The 14848-nt window shown below is 51.2% G+C and overlaps 1 protein-coding gene across 13 annotated transcripts in view; it reads left to right on the top strand.

Annotated features, from left to right (window-relative positions):
- SLC37A1 (solute carrier family 37 member 1) overlaps nt 1-14848 on the top strand; it is a 102072-nt gene that overhangs the window by 19756 nt on the left and 67468 nt on the right. For 6 of the 13 annotated variants that reach the window (XR_015141297.1, XM_086338075.1, XM_086337575.1 and 3 more), the window contains exons 1-2: nt 6675-6801; nt 11704-11892. Coding sequence is in view for 11 of the 13 variants with exons in the window: in XM_086338075.1 (XP_086194201.1) it covers nt 11837-11892 (56 nt within the window). In the remaining 2 variants the exon portion in view is untranslated. Of the gene's footprint in view, nt 1-6674; nt 6802-7250; nt 7540-11703; nt 11893-14848 lie in introns of those variants that run through there. The other 7 variants (XR_015141404.1, XM_086337978.1, XM_086337746.1 and 4 more) reach the window with 3 other exon arrangements.

Genomic DNA, 14848 nt, shown 5'->3' with positions numbered 1-14848 from the left:
AAAATCAGCTCATTTTTTGGACAACTGATGAATAAGGAACCTTTATTCTGCCTTTCCTATATGAACTGTGCCTCAGAGTTAACTGAATAATTGAATGATTGATGAGGGGACATTTTTCTTTATATATATATATAGAGAGAGAGAGAGAAAGAGAGAGCAGCACATTTATATAATTTTATTTATGTATTGTTTACTGTGCTGGGTCTTCATTGCTGCCCAAGCTTTCTCTAGTAGGGGTTACTCTTCATTGCAGTACATGGGCTTACTGCAGTGGCTTCTCTTATTGCAGAGCACAGGCTCCAGGGCACACGGGCTTCAGTAGCTGTAGCTCACAGGCTCATTAGTTGTGGTTCCTGGGCTCTAGAGTGCGGGCTCAGTAGTCTTGGCACATGGGCTTAGTTGCTTCACAGTATATGGGATCTTCCTAGACCAGGGATTGAACCCGTGTCTCCTGCATTGGCAGTCAGATTATTTACCACTGAGCCACCAGGGAAACCCCAGAGGGGATGTTTCTTTTTATAAAAGTATGCTAGCAAATAAAAAAGAAACAATGGAATTCTGATAGCGGCATCTCACAAGTATGGATTCTGTCTCTAATGAAGTAATGAATTTAGGTGCTGCTGCTGCTGCTAAGTTGCTTCAGTCGTGTCTGACTCTGTGTGACCCCATAGATGGCAGCCCACCAGGCTCCCCTGTCCCTGGGATTCTCCAGGCAAGAACACTGGAGTGGGTTGCCATTGCCTTCTCCAATGCATGAAAGTGAAAAGTGAAAGTGAAGTCACTCAGTCGTGTCCAACTCTTCGCGACCCCATGGACTGCAGCCCACCAGGCTCCTCCATCCATGGGATTTTCCAGGCAAGAGTACTGGAGTGGGGTGCCATTGCTGTCTCTGGAATTTAGGTGAGGCATGTCTAATACCGCAGAGGATGACCCAAGGCTCGGTGCCTCTCTGCCTTGAATCAACCAGAATATGATCAGACCTCAAGACCTCATTGCTAGTTTCAGGAAATACAAAGGAAATGCACAAAGAATGAGTTTGATCATGTCATAAAGAAGGAGGCAGCACAGCACACAGTGTAGGAAGCTCCACAAGAAGAAGGGCCCGGCCTCCGTGATGACAGTGACAAGTGGCTCAGGACAAAGACAGAAGGGAATCTCCAGATGGAGAGACCTAGGAGACATGTCAGACGATACGCTAACATGGGCTGTTCGTGTCCCCACCTGAAAGTGAACTCAGAGCATGAGACCTCTTACAGGACACTCAGGGGAGTGAAAACATGGGCTGGGTAGTTGATGCTGCTATGGGATTATTCTTGCTTGGGGGAGCCATGATGATGGTAAAGTGGTTATGCTTAAAAATGTATCTTTTAGAAATACACGTGAAATTGTATAGGTGAAATATAATGTCTGGGATTTTCTGCAAAATAATCCTGGGACAGGAAGTGAGTCAAGACAGGAAACAAAACTGGCCATACACTGATCATTGACGAAGGCTGGTGTTGGGTCCCTGGGGCTTTGTTATGTTATCTCCATTTTCATCTATGCTTGAAAATGTCCACACATTTAAAACATATCCCTTCTCCTCCCTAAGTCCCTCTCCAGCGTTGGGCCTTTCCTTTCTTGGTACAGCCAATCTTCCTGGAATGGTTTTCTGCTCCACGCTGTCTCCTTTTCCACACCCACCCCACCCCACACCCATGGAAACTTCAGTCATCCCCTTCCAGGTGAAGTCAGTAGACGCTGACTTCTTTGCAGCCTCCAGTGTCTCCCTCGGGTTCCTGGACATCACAGTCTTCTGGCTTTTCCCTCTGCTCCATCCTCAGCTTCCAGCCCGTCTCCCTGCGTGGCCCATAGGTGTTGGCAAGCTTTCTTCCCTCCTGGTCGTCTACACCCACATCCCTCACCAGCCTAGGGTTCTTCCACAGACTCCAGACACACATGTCCAACTCCAGTCAACATCCCCACTGAATGGTCCTTCAGGAACCGATCGCTCAACAAATATAAACTAATTCCCTGTCCCCGCCTCCGCCCCTCGAGTCTGTTTGTCCTCTCTTTGTTCCCTGTCTCTGTGAAGACGCCACCATCCACGTAACTGCCCAGGTCCAACAGTTGGGTGTCCACCCTCCTCCTCCTCATTTGCCTCCTTTCTGTCACCTCTTAGACCTTCCTTCCATCTGCGCTCCCAGACAACCATCAGATTGCTGCCAGAGTCCTCAGCCTTGCCCTCTCACTCACCCCGCTCCATCCCCACTCCCCAATCAGCCTGTCTTGGAGGCTTTTGTACCTGCAGTGCTCCCTCTGCACAGACTTCTCTTCTCCAAGCTCTAGGCCAACTCCTAGTGTGCTCCTGACATGTCACCTCCTGTGACCATCAAGTCTGGGTCAGGCAACCCTCTTTGTCACCCATGTCCACTATTGGACTTCTCAGGTGGCGCAGTGTTAAAGAATCTGCCTACCAATGCAGGAGACTCAGGTTCGATCCCTGGGTCAGGAAGATCTCCTGGAGGAGGAAATGGCAACCCACTATAGTATTCTTGCCTGGGAAATCCCATGGACAGAGGAGTCTGGTGGGCTACAGTCTATGGGGTCACAAAGAGTCAGACAAGACTTATCGACTAAACAGCAGCAACAGTGTCTCCTATTATAACGAGTTGGTATTGTGATCGCTGGTGACCTGACACCTCCGCTAGCTGGAAGCTCTTGGCAAGGAAAGGACCACATCTGTCCAGCGCTGCACTGTGTCCAGGGGATTCTCCTGGCCTCCACCCCCTCCTAGTCAGGCAGTGGGAGGTCTGGAGCAGAGCTGGGGCTGTGGATTCCCTGAATCTTGCCCCCGCTACTCCTCTGCTAAAGTTCCTGTCAGTCCAACAGGTCCCTCTGTAGCCTTAGTGCCCTGGATCCCAGTGACAGCCCACTCCCCTGACTTCCACGGACCTCAGGTGCCAACTTCCTGATGCTACTCACCTGGGAGTGCCCTCCCTAGCACTGTTCAGGCTTATACAGAACCTTACAGCCTTGTTCTGTGTTAAATAATGTTCCCCTCCTGCCCTGCCCCACCCCACAAATTCATGTTCTTCCCTGAAGCTCTGAATGTGGCCTTAGTGGAAATGGGATCACTGCAGATATAATGAGTTTAGTTGAATTCCTCCTGGAGTTGGGAGCATAAATCCAGCATAACTGGTGTCCTTATCAGAGGGAAAAAGAGATACAGACAGAGGGAGAAAAGGCAATGTGAATGCCGACAAGCCTGGAGAAGGTAAAAACAGAGGCTGATTAGAGCCATGTAGTTACAAGAAGGCAATGGCAGCCCACTCCAGTATCCTTGCCTGGAGAATCCCATGGACAGAGGAACCTGGAAGGCTACAGTCCATGGGGTTGCAAAGAGTTGGACACAACTGAGCAGCTGACACACACACACACACACACACACACACACCCCGACAAGGTAAAAAACACCCGGGATGGCCAGTGACATCAGAAGCTGAGAGAAAGACGTGAAACAGAAACTTCCCTGGAGACTTTGGAGGGAGCACATCCCTGCCGACATCTTTTTTCTTTTTATTAGATTTTTTTTTCTTAATGTGGGCCATTTTTAAAGTCTTTATTGAATTTGTTGAAATATTGGTTTTGTTTTTATGTTTTTGTTTTAGTTTTTTTTAGCTGAGAGGCATGTGTGATCTTAGCTCCCTGGCCAGGAATCAAGCCTGCACCCATGTACTGGGAGGTGAAGTCTTAACCACTGGACCGCCAGGGAAGTCCCCTGCCCGCGTCTTGGCCTCCAGAACCGAGAGACTGTAAATGTCTGTTATCTTAAGTCACCCAGTTTGAGGTCCTTTGTTATGGTCACCCCAGGAAATGAACCTGAGTCCTCCCTCATGCTCACATCAGTTTCCCTCTGAGAGGACCAGCCTGTTCCTGCCACACGCCTTTGCTCTATGAATCCTGGGCCTCTGTGCCTGGCTTGGGGCTGGCTCCATTAGGCACCCAAGACATGTCTGTTGGATCAGAGTGTTTGTACCTCTCATTGGGTCTGTTCCTCTTTTCTGAAATAAAATCAAAATAAATTCGAACTCGACATGGAAGTTTGAGGTTAAAGCCAAGGGCCACCCAGGCAGATGTGTTCAGGGCAGCCCCAGGTCTGGGCACCCTGGGCTCATCTCTCTGGAAGCCTGGCAGTCGGCTTTGGCACCAGCAGCCCGTAGGCACTGCTGTGCTGACCGACATGCTTCATCATGAGCTTGAAATGCTGGATATGAAATGTCAACTGGGCTGGAAATTTATTTGTTGATTCGCACAAGAAATGTCAACATAACAAGTTGAAAGAAAAGAGTGTCAGATTCTTAAATATAATTTCAACTTTTGGGAAATGTTGTGATTGTAAAAAAGGCTTTCTGGTGGTCATCTACTTTAACCAAGAAAGTGTCCCCATGGTAACATCCCAGCTGTCTCCCATCCTGAGCTTACATGCACCCACGTCAAGCATGAGACCTGGTATGTCCACTGGAGCAATTACTTGTTTTCATTTCAAAATGTGAACTCTTTTATTTGGAAATTTCATACAAATTTACTGTCTCCCTAATACTTTTCAAATATTTCTTACAATCAATCATACAAAATAATAACGTAAAAACTATATTTTGTAAAATATTACTATTTTAATCTTTGTAAAATTAATAGGGGCTTCCCTGGTGGCTCAGTGGTAAGAATCTGCCTGCCAGTGCAGGAGAAGCAGGAGTTGTAGGTTCGATCCCTGGGTTTGGAAGATCCCCCAGAGAAGAAAATGGCAACCAGCTCCTGTATTTTTGCCTGGGAAATTCCATGGACAGAGGTCCACGGAGTCACAAGAGTTAGACACGACTGAGTAACTAAAACAACAACAGCAAAATTGATAGATGAATATTTTTGGCAAATATTATGCAGACCAGCTCAGGTTCCTCTGGTTTTCCCTGGTGTTCCACACAAGGATCATCTCTTTCTAGGTGAGAAATGGTGCAGAAACGGGGGGGCTCCCTGCGCTGAGTTCTCCCGCATCTTTTCATGCTGTTGGCAAACATGGATGAGGCCTTCTGAGTTGGGCAGGACCCTGAGAATCCCTTGGTCCCAGGCTAGGGGCTAGGAGACAGGTTTAGAAATAACCAGTACTAGTTCATTGTGATAGATAAGTCAGGACCCAGAGGTTCCCGTAGCGCCCTGGGAAAGCAGTAAACTGACAAATACTTGACCTAGGTCTTGAAGTTTGAGCTCACTAGAAAAGGCTGGCCTGAAGGCCCAGGGCAGAAATAGCAACCTGCCATGTGAGAAAGTCTTGGAAACTAGAGAATGGTCTGAGCTTTGGTCCTGAAGTCATGAGTGGGTTTGGGTCTTGCTTTCTAGCTAGTAAGGACTGGGGCTCATTCCTGATCCAAAGGCAGGGGTCTTGAAAGGTTTTCCTCAGGAACGCCAAGGTCCAGTCTGCTTTGGGAGGGCAGTTTGAGGTGCTGGAGAAGTGGATTTGGGGAGGGAGGGCTTGCTTGGAGGCTGGGAGCCTGAGGAGCCCTGAGCAGAGCCCTGGGCAGGTGAGAGTGCAGGGTGACTTGGAGGGACAGGGAAGCCAGGCTGGGCAGGCTTGAATCTGCAGGAATGGAGAGTTAGGGAAGGGAGGAGAACTGTCTGAGAGAGGAGGTCTGGGGAAAAAGAGACCTTACCAAGGGGAGACAGAAATCAGGAGACGGGCCGCCTCCCTTGCAGGGTGAGCAGCAGCTCACCTGTGGCTCGACCTCTGGCTTCAGTGAAGTGGCAGTTCTCCTTCCCAAATGGAGGAGGTGTCTCAAAAGCCAACAGAGGTGGGGTGTTTGACACCCAGTTCAGCCAGCGGGAAAGAATGGCACGGTGTTCCCCAGGCACAGCAGGGCCCCCGAGACCCAGGTGGGTGCCTGCCCAGAGGCCACAGGGCCCTCTGTCTCCTACAGACCTCTTGGGCATTTACAGCCAGGCGTTGAATTTGTTTTAGCTTCAAGCGTTGGTTTAATCCTGTGGACACTTCTTCCTGGAGTTTCTTTTCTGTCTCATGGGGTCCTTCCCGGGAGCTGCTTTCCTGGGAGCAGGCACCTGGGCTGGGTTTGGATGCCATGTGTCCACCCTGGGTGCTCTGCGGTCCCGAGGAGAATAATCAGGCTCTGGAGGGGAGGGGGCGGTGCCAAGGGTCGGGATTAGGAGAGGGGAGGTTGGTCTAGAGCAGGTGACTGAGAGCAGGTGAGGTGAGCCGCGTGTCACACTTACACAGGTTTGATCAAAGATGGGTCAACACAGCTATCATGGGCCCCATTTTCATTTAATACAACGTCAGTCTAAGTCTGACCCCTGAAAGGAGGCAATAGGAATAATGTTGGGGGCAGGTGGCAGCGGCAAGGCTGCCCCTTTAGTGCCATCCTTTCTCGGAAGCCGCGCTCTGGGTAGGACCTGCCTTGAGGACTAAGCGTCCTTGGGGAACGCCTCTTCGATCAGTGGGAACTCAAGCCCGGGCGCGCGCAGGCAGGTGCCGCCGGGACCTGGGACCGCGGGGAGGACTCCTGCGCGGCGATGCCCCGGGCTCCGCGTGGGGGCGCCCCGCCCGCCGTCCCCAGGCTGTCAGGGCCCCCGGGCGGCTCCGGGGCCGGGGGAGGACGGGAGGAGGATGAGCCGGAGGGGAGGGGCCCGAGCCGGCGCCCCGCGATCGCTGAAAGTGAAAGGGCCGCCGGGGCCTCCGCGCCGCCCCAGGAAGTCGCGACAGGAAGCGCCCGCGGCTGCGGGGCCGGGCGGCGGGGCGCGGGCCTGGGGGCGCAGGTGAGGCGTGGGGACCCGGACGGGGCGGGGAGAGGGTTTGCGATGCGCGGACCCCTGCCCACCGCCCGCGCCGGCCGGGCCTGGGAACCAGGGCGCCGGGGCCGAGCGACACCTGCCAGCGCTGGCGACGCGCGGGGAGCCGGGGTCCCTGCGCCGGGCGCGCGTCTTTGTGCTGGTCCGGGGCCGGGCGCCCCCCGGGCCCAGGGGGGCGGATGCAGCCGGGCGGGGGTGGGTCTACGGGATCACCCGGGCTCCCCGGGACCCGGGAGCGGAGGCGCGGAGCCGGTGCTGGGCCGGCACCCGCCCATCGGAGCTCCGGGCGCGGGCGAGCACAGCCGTCCTCCCGGGCCCTTCCCGGGCCGCTGGGCCGCGGTGACAGCTATGCCGGGGGTCGCGCGGGGAGTAGGGCGCGGGGCCGTCGCGCGGCGGAGACGGGGGCGTGCCCGCCTGTCCTCCTCCGGGACCGACCGCGGGGAGGAGCCGCCGCCCGCACCCGGGGCCTTCGGGTTGTTTGTCTCTGAGCGGCTGGTCCCCAGAGCCCGGAGCCTCCGGGAGTGATTTACAGGACTCAGAGCCCCGGAAAGTCACCCGGCCTCGGGGCAACCACAGTCTGGCTTATTTTTCCTCCTGCCCCCACCCTCCTGCCGTCCCAGCCTCCGCAGCCACCCTGCTGATCCCGGTGACCTGGCGACCCGGGACTGCGACCCCAGTGCTGGAGGCCCCACGCCCCACCGTCAGGTTTGAAATTCTCTAGCCCGTCTTTCCTTTCCTCTCCCTGAGCTGCCCGCCTGGACAGTGCCCACCTGCCCTTGAATTTCAATCGTCTGAGGATGTCTGAGTTGGTAACTAGATTAAATTTCCCCATCGCTCTTTCTTTAAGGCCTTTTAAAATCAACCTTGAGAACCCAGGACTGGAGACCCCCAGAGTCTTACCACAGGGTTTTGGAAGCGCCTTTGCAGGTTCTGTGTTGTGCACACCACCTGGGGTGCTGCTTGTTGGTGGGAGAAAGCGATCGAGATGGAGGGTTCGCATTTGTATTGAAGCCCAGGAAAGAGATACTGGCTTTTGTCATTAATCTTTAATATTGCCTAAAGCACAGACCATAGAAAATGTGTTCTCTGGAAAGCAAGTTTCCCTCACTCATTACCTTTCTCTCCCTCATAAAAGAAAAATGTATGAAAACTTGTTTGCCTTAAAATGAGACCCAGCTTAAAAGCTTTGCCTTTAGGTAGATTATTTAAGGTATGCATGGGATTGCTTTGACTACTGACAACAGAGCTTCAGTTGTGGGAAGACCCTTTCTGTGTTATTCTCTTCATTGCTTGCCTTTGAGTCTCTTTTTCACCTCCAGTGAGTACACAGGACTCTTCCGCAAGTGGTGAGGCCAAAGGTGGAGCTCCAGAATTCATGTTGCCTTCAGGTCATTCCATTTCATAGTTTTACAGTTTATAGACTAAGTTGGGCTCTTTCGCATGATGGGTATAAAAACGTGCTTTGTGGATTGTAACAGAGATGCTGCTGTGGGGTGCTTCTGAAGTTGTTATCTTTGAAACTGGATATTCTTACACTTTTCCCTCCTGTGGTGCTGTGAGTTCCAGGTGTCTATTAAGAGCCATTTTTTAAAAAGTGCATGTTCTTTTTATGTACTTGGGTTATGTGTCAAAAACAAGGCTGAAACCAAGTGATCAGCTCCAGTTCTGCTGTTCTCTCTTTGCAGGGGATCTGCCCAGAGGAAGCGAGGCGGGGGAGGGGACTGAGGGAAACTGGACCAACCTGAATTTGCCCCAGGTGTCCAGCGCCGCGGGCCAGCCTCTGGGCCAGCCGGGGGCTGGCAGGAGAGCACAGAGTTGTCAGCCCTGTCCTCGGAGCTCTTGACCAGCCCTCGCTGGAATGGTCAGTGGTCACTGGTCAGACTTTGGAGGAAAGGGCCTAATTAAATCGAGCTCTTAACGTCTAACGTGTAAAATCACTGTGTTTACACATCTTAACTGCACCAACGGTGAGAATTTATAGCACTGGAGTTACCCCATTTTATAGGAGGAGGAAGAACCGTAGTTTTCAAAGGAAATCAAGATTTTTTTTTCCTGCTGATTTTTCCAATGTCTTCTGGATTTTGTTTTAAAGTTCCAAGTTTTACCAGCCTTGAATTGAGGTTGACTGATGAGTTGGTGTGTTCGTGTGTGCTTAGTCGCTCAGTCATATGTGACTCTTTGCAACCTTTGGACTGTAGCCCGCTCAGCTCCTCTGTCTATGGGATTCTCCAGGCAAGAATACTGGAGTGAGTTGCCATTTCCTCCTTCAGGGGATCTTCCCAACCCAAGGATTGAACCCGAGTCTCCTGCACTGCAGGCAGATTCTTTGCCTCTGAGCCACCAGGGCAGTCCCTTAGTAGGTGTAGTAGATGCAGTTGGATACTTCCAGATAAGCTGTACCTAGAGAAGCAGTGTCTGGACAGGGGAGGACATTTGCTTCTGACCATCCATTCCCGGGCGCTGTAAAATGCAGACCAAATCCTTTGCTTTAAAGTCAGCACCCAAAAATTGTTTCTCAACGTATGGGTGCGGTACTTCAGTTGTGTCCAACTCTTTGCGACCCTATGGACCATAGCCCGCCCGGCTTCTCTGTCCATGGGATTCTCCAGGCAAGAATACTGGAGTGGGTTGCCATGCCCTTCTCCAGGGGATCTTTCCAACCCAGGGATGGAGGCCTGGTCTCTTATGTCTCCTGCATTGGCAGGCGAGTTCTTCACCTCTAGCCCCACCTGAGAAGCCCCTTCTCAAAGTATGTTTAGGTCCAAGTAGGAGCCCACTCATTTTGAGCAGAATTTTAATAAAATCTTTTTAAAATCTAGAGATATGAGCAACAACAGTGTTGAAACGCTTGTGGAGCTTGATTCCACACGTCTCCTGGGCGCTGGCTCTGTGCTAGACCAGGGAATGGGGGCTGGGTGGTCGCCTGCAGTCCCTTGATGCCTCTCGTGATGTCTCCTGAGAACAGAACCAGCTCCTCCTGACTGGGCATCTCCTCCACACCAGGCTCTGTGCTCAGGGCTGTCCACAGATCGCACATCTCATTTGTAATAGCAACCCAAAAATGTAGATGCTACCATCCCTGTTTTTAGCTGGGGCAAGTGAGGGAGCAGGAAGTTTGTGACATGCCTGGGATTACCCAGTGCAGGGCCAGCCATGAGGGCAGGTGGCACTCCAGGCAGGATGATGAGCTGGGAGGAGCAAAGGTGTAGTTCTCCTGGCTGAAGCAGAAGGAGGGGCCTCGTTGCCTCTCTGAGAGGAGATGGGGGTCAGGGGACAGGTATGACAGCTTGCTGTTGTTCAGCATCGCAGCAGTCATGTCTGACTCTTTGCAACCCCATGGACTGCAGCACACCAGACTTCCTTGTCCTTCACTATCTCCCTGAGTTTGCTCAAACTCATGTCCATTGAGTTGGTGATGCCATCCAATCATCTCGTCCTCTGTCACCCCCTTTTCCTGCCCTCTATCTTTCCCAGCATCAGGGTCTTTTCCAACAAGTTGGCTCTTCCCATCAGGTGGCCAAAGTATTGGAGCTTCAGCTTCAGCATCAGTCCTTCCAATGAATATTCAGGACTGATTTCCTTCAGGATTAACTGGTTTGATCTCCTTGCAGTCCAAGGGTCTCTCAAGAGTCTTCTTCAGCACCGAAAGCATCAATTCCTCAGCACTCAACCTTCTTTGTGGTCCAACTCTCACATTTGTACATGACTACTGAAAAAACCCGTAGCTTTGACTACACATACCTGTGTTGGCAAAGTGATATCTCTGCTTTTTAATATGCTGTCTAGGTTTGTCATAGCTTTTCTTCTAAGGAGCAAGCATGTTTTAATTTCATAGCTGTGTGATGGCTTGCCAAGGTGCATTTTGAAAGCTCACCCTAGAGGGAAGGCAGGCGTGAACATGGGGATCCTGAGGCCCATTTTAGATCCTCTAACTTAGAACTGTTGGCTGTTACTTGTCTGTTATCTCAAGGAAGTTGTTTAAAGACATTGAATACATTTCTAAGCTTTAAATCAAAATCAATGTTCCATCAAAGGTAGCCTTCTTTAAAAACACCATATAACCTGTGACTTTTCCATAAGCACTAAGATGGAACCGTACGTGCTCCCGAGGGCGTGATGTGCTCTGTGATGTAATGCATGGGTCCCCAAGATTCCTCCTCACCCAGTGAACATAGGAGAAAAACTGGAAGACAGCACACGTGTTGAGGTTGGCTTTGGAATGGGCGGCCAGGCCTCCCTGCCGCTTTCTTCCTGTCTTGCTCAGAAAGGGGCCATTTTCCAAGGCTCCTACAGTGACCACAGGAGTGAGAAATGAGGAGGCTGATTCGAGGTGTTCATCCCCATGGCATTACATGTATTTAGACTCCATTGCAAAGCCACAGTCAAATGATGGGCTTGATGACCCACCACCTGGTCCAGGCCTACGTTCCTCTCTGTTACTGTAGCTCAGGCGTGGCCTGGCCCCCAGTGGGGGAATCAGAACTGGCTGGTTGGTGGCCCTCTGGTGACTGAGCACCTGGTGTGACCTCTGGGCTCCTGCTGGTCTCCTGTGAGTATGAACATCAGCTCTGCGGAGTGTGGTGGTGAAGAGTGAGCGGTTGATCTCTGGATGCCTTCCGGATGGAGATAAATTCAGCCGTTCTCTCTTCATTGCACCCTCAGAACATCATGTGAAGTTCCTTTCAGTGATAGTTGAAAGGTAGTGTGTCCCCTCAGGGCACACACTCCACCCCCACCAGGTGGCTGTTATGGTGGGAGCGCCCTGTCGCGTCTGGCTCTGCTCTGGGCTGGGTGACCACACTGCGTGTAGTTACTTCCGCCAGGGCCTCGGACGACGCCTGACCTTTCCACCCCTCCTTCTCCTTGTAGACAGCTGAGCCTCTCCTGGAGGAAAGAGAGGAGGCGAGTCCCCACGAGCATCCTTACTCGCTTCCTGGGATTAAGAACCTATTTATGAAGCATCTTATTTTATGACCGAAGCTCCACATCCAGGGAGGCGTCAATGGCCCAGCTTCCCCCTGGCATTCGCTTCATCATCTCGTTCTCCAGGGATCAGTGGTAAGTCGGGGGCACCGTGCCACCCTGCAGCCAGCAGGCCCCCCGCCCCCAGTTTCCTGATAAGACACATGTGGATGCCCGCCCTCCCCATAACTGTTGAGTGGTTTATCCATGGTGGAAGTGGTGACCAGGAACGCTGCTGAGCTGTCCACCCTTGCTTCTGCAGGGACAGACAGACTGAAAACCTCTGGGGTTCTCAGTGGTTTCTAGTCCACTGAATATCATCTTGGTAGGATGAGTAGGCTGCAGTCCATGGGGTCGCTAAGGGTCGGACATGACTGAGTGACTTCACTTTCATGCACTGGAGAAGGAAATGGCAACCCACTCCAGTATTCCTGCCTGGAGAATCCCAGGGACAGGGGAGCCTGGTGGGCTGCCGTCTATGGGGTCGCACAGAGTCGGACACGACTGAATCGACTTAGCAGCAGCAGCAGCAGGATGAGTAAATGGCTGTGGGTGAAATAAGTATATTAACTCTGAACTCTACGAGTGGCCTCGCTGAGCTGGGACTTTGGAAGAGAAAATGAAATCTAAACAAGTTAAACACAGACCAAAACACCCCTTTCTGTTCCGAGAGCACCCTGTGTGCTCTCTGAGAGTCCTTCTCCTAGGAGACTTATGAATCCCACACACACTCCTTGGAGGAGGCTGAAGGTGAGGGCGGAGTCTAGAGCTGGGCTGTCTCGTCTCTAAGCCACACTCTCTCCTGCTGATCTCTGTCAGGAAGAGAAGTGTTTTCCCTCTACCCTGTTAGGTTGAATGACTGGGGGCATGTGAATTAAATCGACGAAAGACAGTTGCACAAGAGAGAAGACAGATTTAGCCACATATGTGTGGGAGTTCACAGAAAAAGGTGACTCCTGGGGGCCTTAGAATTTGGGGTGTATATACCACCTTAGTAGGGGAAGAGAAGGAGGAGGGCATGTTTGGGAAAGCAAATGACTTTTTGGAAAGGTAAACGGGCCCTTGGGAGACTGGCAGGGGGCCAGGATACAGTTGGACAGAGTCTATTTGGGTGTGAGGTGGGTGCTTCCCGCCTCTGGTACTAAGACTCAGTCTCTCCTAGTTGCTCGCAGGGAGGATTGATGACAGTTGAGTTGTTTTGGAGGCTCTGTTTTTAGGCAGATGAGAGATTTCAGAAACTCAAACACCTTCTGCTCACAGTAATGTTTATGCCACAGCGTGTGTTCTGGGTCCCTTAGGCTCCATCTCCCAGCCATGTGCCACCTACACATCCTTTGCAGCTTCTCTGGCCCAGGCTGGTGGCTGGTGTGCCCATGGGGTCTCAGAAGTGACTTCAGACATCTGGCTCTTCCTGGAATAGTTCACTTGTCGATTCATTTCCCATCTAGCGCTAGTCTAGACAGAAGTAGTTCAACACTTACCTTTTTTTAGTGGGTATTTATTTTTGTTTTCTTTTGTAACTTTATTTGGATACAATTTTTCAAACTCACAGGAGGAAATGATAAGAATTTACATAGAACTCCTATAATCACAAATCCACCCCCCGCCCCCGCCTTTTTTTTTAGGTTAAACCCTTAGAGATAGAGCATTGCTTCTTACACTGTAATGTGCATGGGAATCATTCAAAACTTGTTAAAATGCAGATCCTGACTCAGCAGACTTGGGGTGGCACCTGAGAACCTCCATTTCCCAGGTGATGTGATACTGTGGGTCCACAGACCATTCTTTGAGTAGCACAGAGATGGCGTATTTGTCTTCATTTCTGTTCCATCTCTACCTCAGACTTGCTCTTTGACCTTGAAAGGTTATTTAACCTTTCTAGACCTCAGCTTCCTTGGCTGTGAGAGAATCAGTGTCAACATTCCTGCCAAGGACATTTATTAATATATATTTTTAGCAGCACTCTGATCTTTGGGGGGCTGACTTCCCTCCCTTGCATGCAGCTGTGACCAGCAGGGGAGTCTCAGGATCTTCTGTCCCCTTACAGAAGCCAGTAGAGACCCCTGAGGCTCCGTCCCACTGACCTTCTGCTGTAGCCCAGGTCCAGCAGGAGGCAGGAGCGGGCCTAAGGTGGGCGAACCAGCCTCTCTGTCCTGGGACTTTGAATCTCAAGTAGAGTGAGCCTAGGGCAGAGCAAATGGTGAGGTGTGTCTGGTCTAGCTCTGCCATGTGCTAAGTCGTGTCTGATTCTTTTGTGACCCCATGGACTATAGCCCATCAGGCTCCTCTGTCCATGGGATTCTCCAGGCAAGAATACTGAAGCAGGTTGCCATGCACTTTTCCAGGGGAGCTTCCCAACCCATAGATCAAACCCACATCTCCTGTTGAATTGCCTGCATTGCAGGAGGATTTCTTTACTACTGAGCCACCAGCACAGTCCAGCTGTGGGGCCAGGCTCAATGGCAGATTCTTAACGTTCATCCTCATTGCTTCTCCCTTCACCTTCTCTCATCTGTGTGTGTGTGCAGATGTATGTACACACACACACTCACACACACTTTTTCATGAACCATTTGACAGCAAGTTGCAGACATTATACCCTTTTATTTCTAAATACGTTAGTATGTATTTCCTGTAAATAAGATATTCTCATGTAACTGCTTCCCTGGTAGCTCAGATGGTAAAAAATCCGCCCTCAGTGGGGGAGAGCTGGGTTCTATCCCTGGGTTATAAAGATCCCCTGGAGGAGGGCATGGCAACCCAGTATTCTTGCCTGGAGAATCCCCATGGACAGAGGAGCCTGGTGGGCTATAGTCCATGGGGTTGCAAAGAGTCAGACACAACTTAGCAACTAAGCATAGCACATATAACTGCACACAAAGATCAAGATCAGGAAGTTTAACGTGGGTGTAATGCTATTATCTAATCCACAGTCCATGTTCAAATGCCCAATAATGTCTTTTATAGACTTTTCTATAGACTTTTGAAGTCTTTCTATAGATTTTTCTTTTTCTTTAATAGATTTTCCCCTGGGCCAGGATCTAGTGTGTGG

This window comes from Bos grunniens, chromosome 1 (genome assembly GCF_055505025.1).
Source record: "Bos grunniens cultivar Pamir isolate PY7600 chromosome 1, Bosgru_T2T1.0, whole genome shotgun sequence".
NCBI classification, from domain to species: Eukaryota; Metazoa; Chordata; class Mammalia; order Artiodactyla; family Bovidae; genus Bos; species Bos grunniens.
This window is presented reverse-complemented; position numbering and strand designations above follow the sequence as displayed.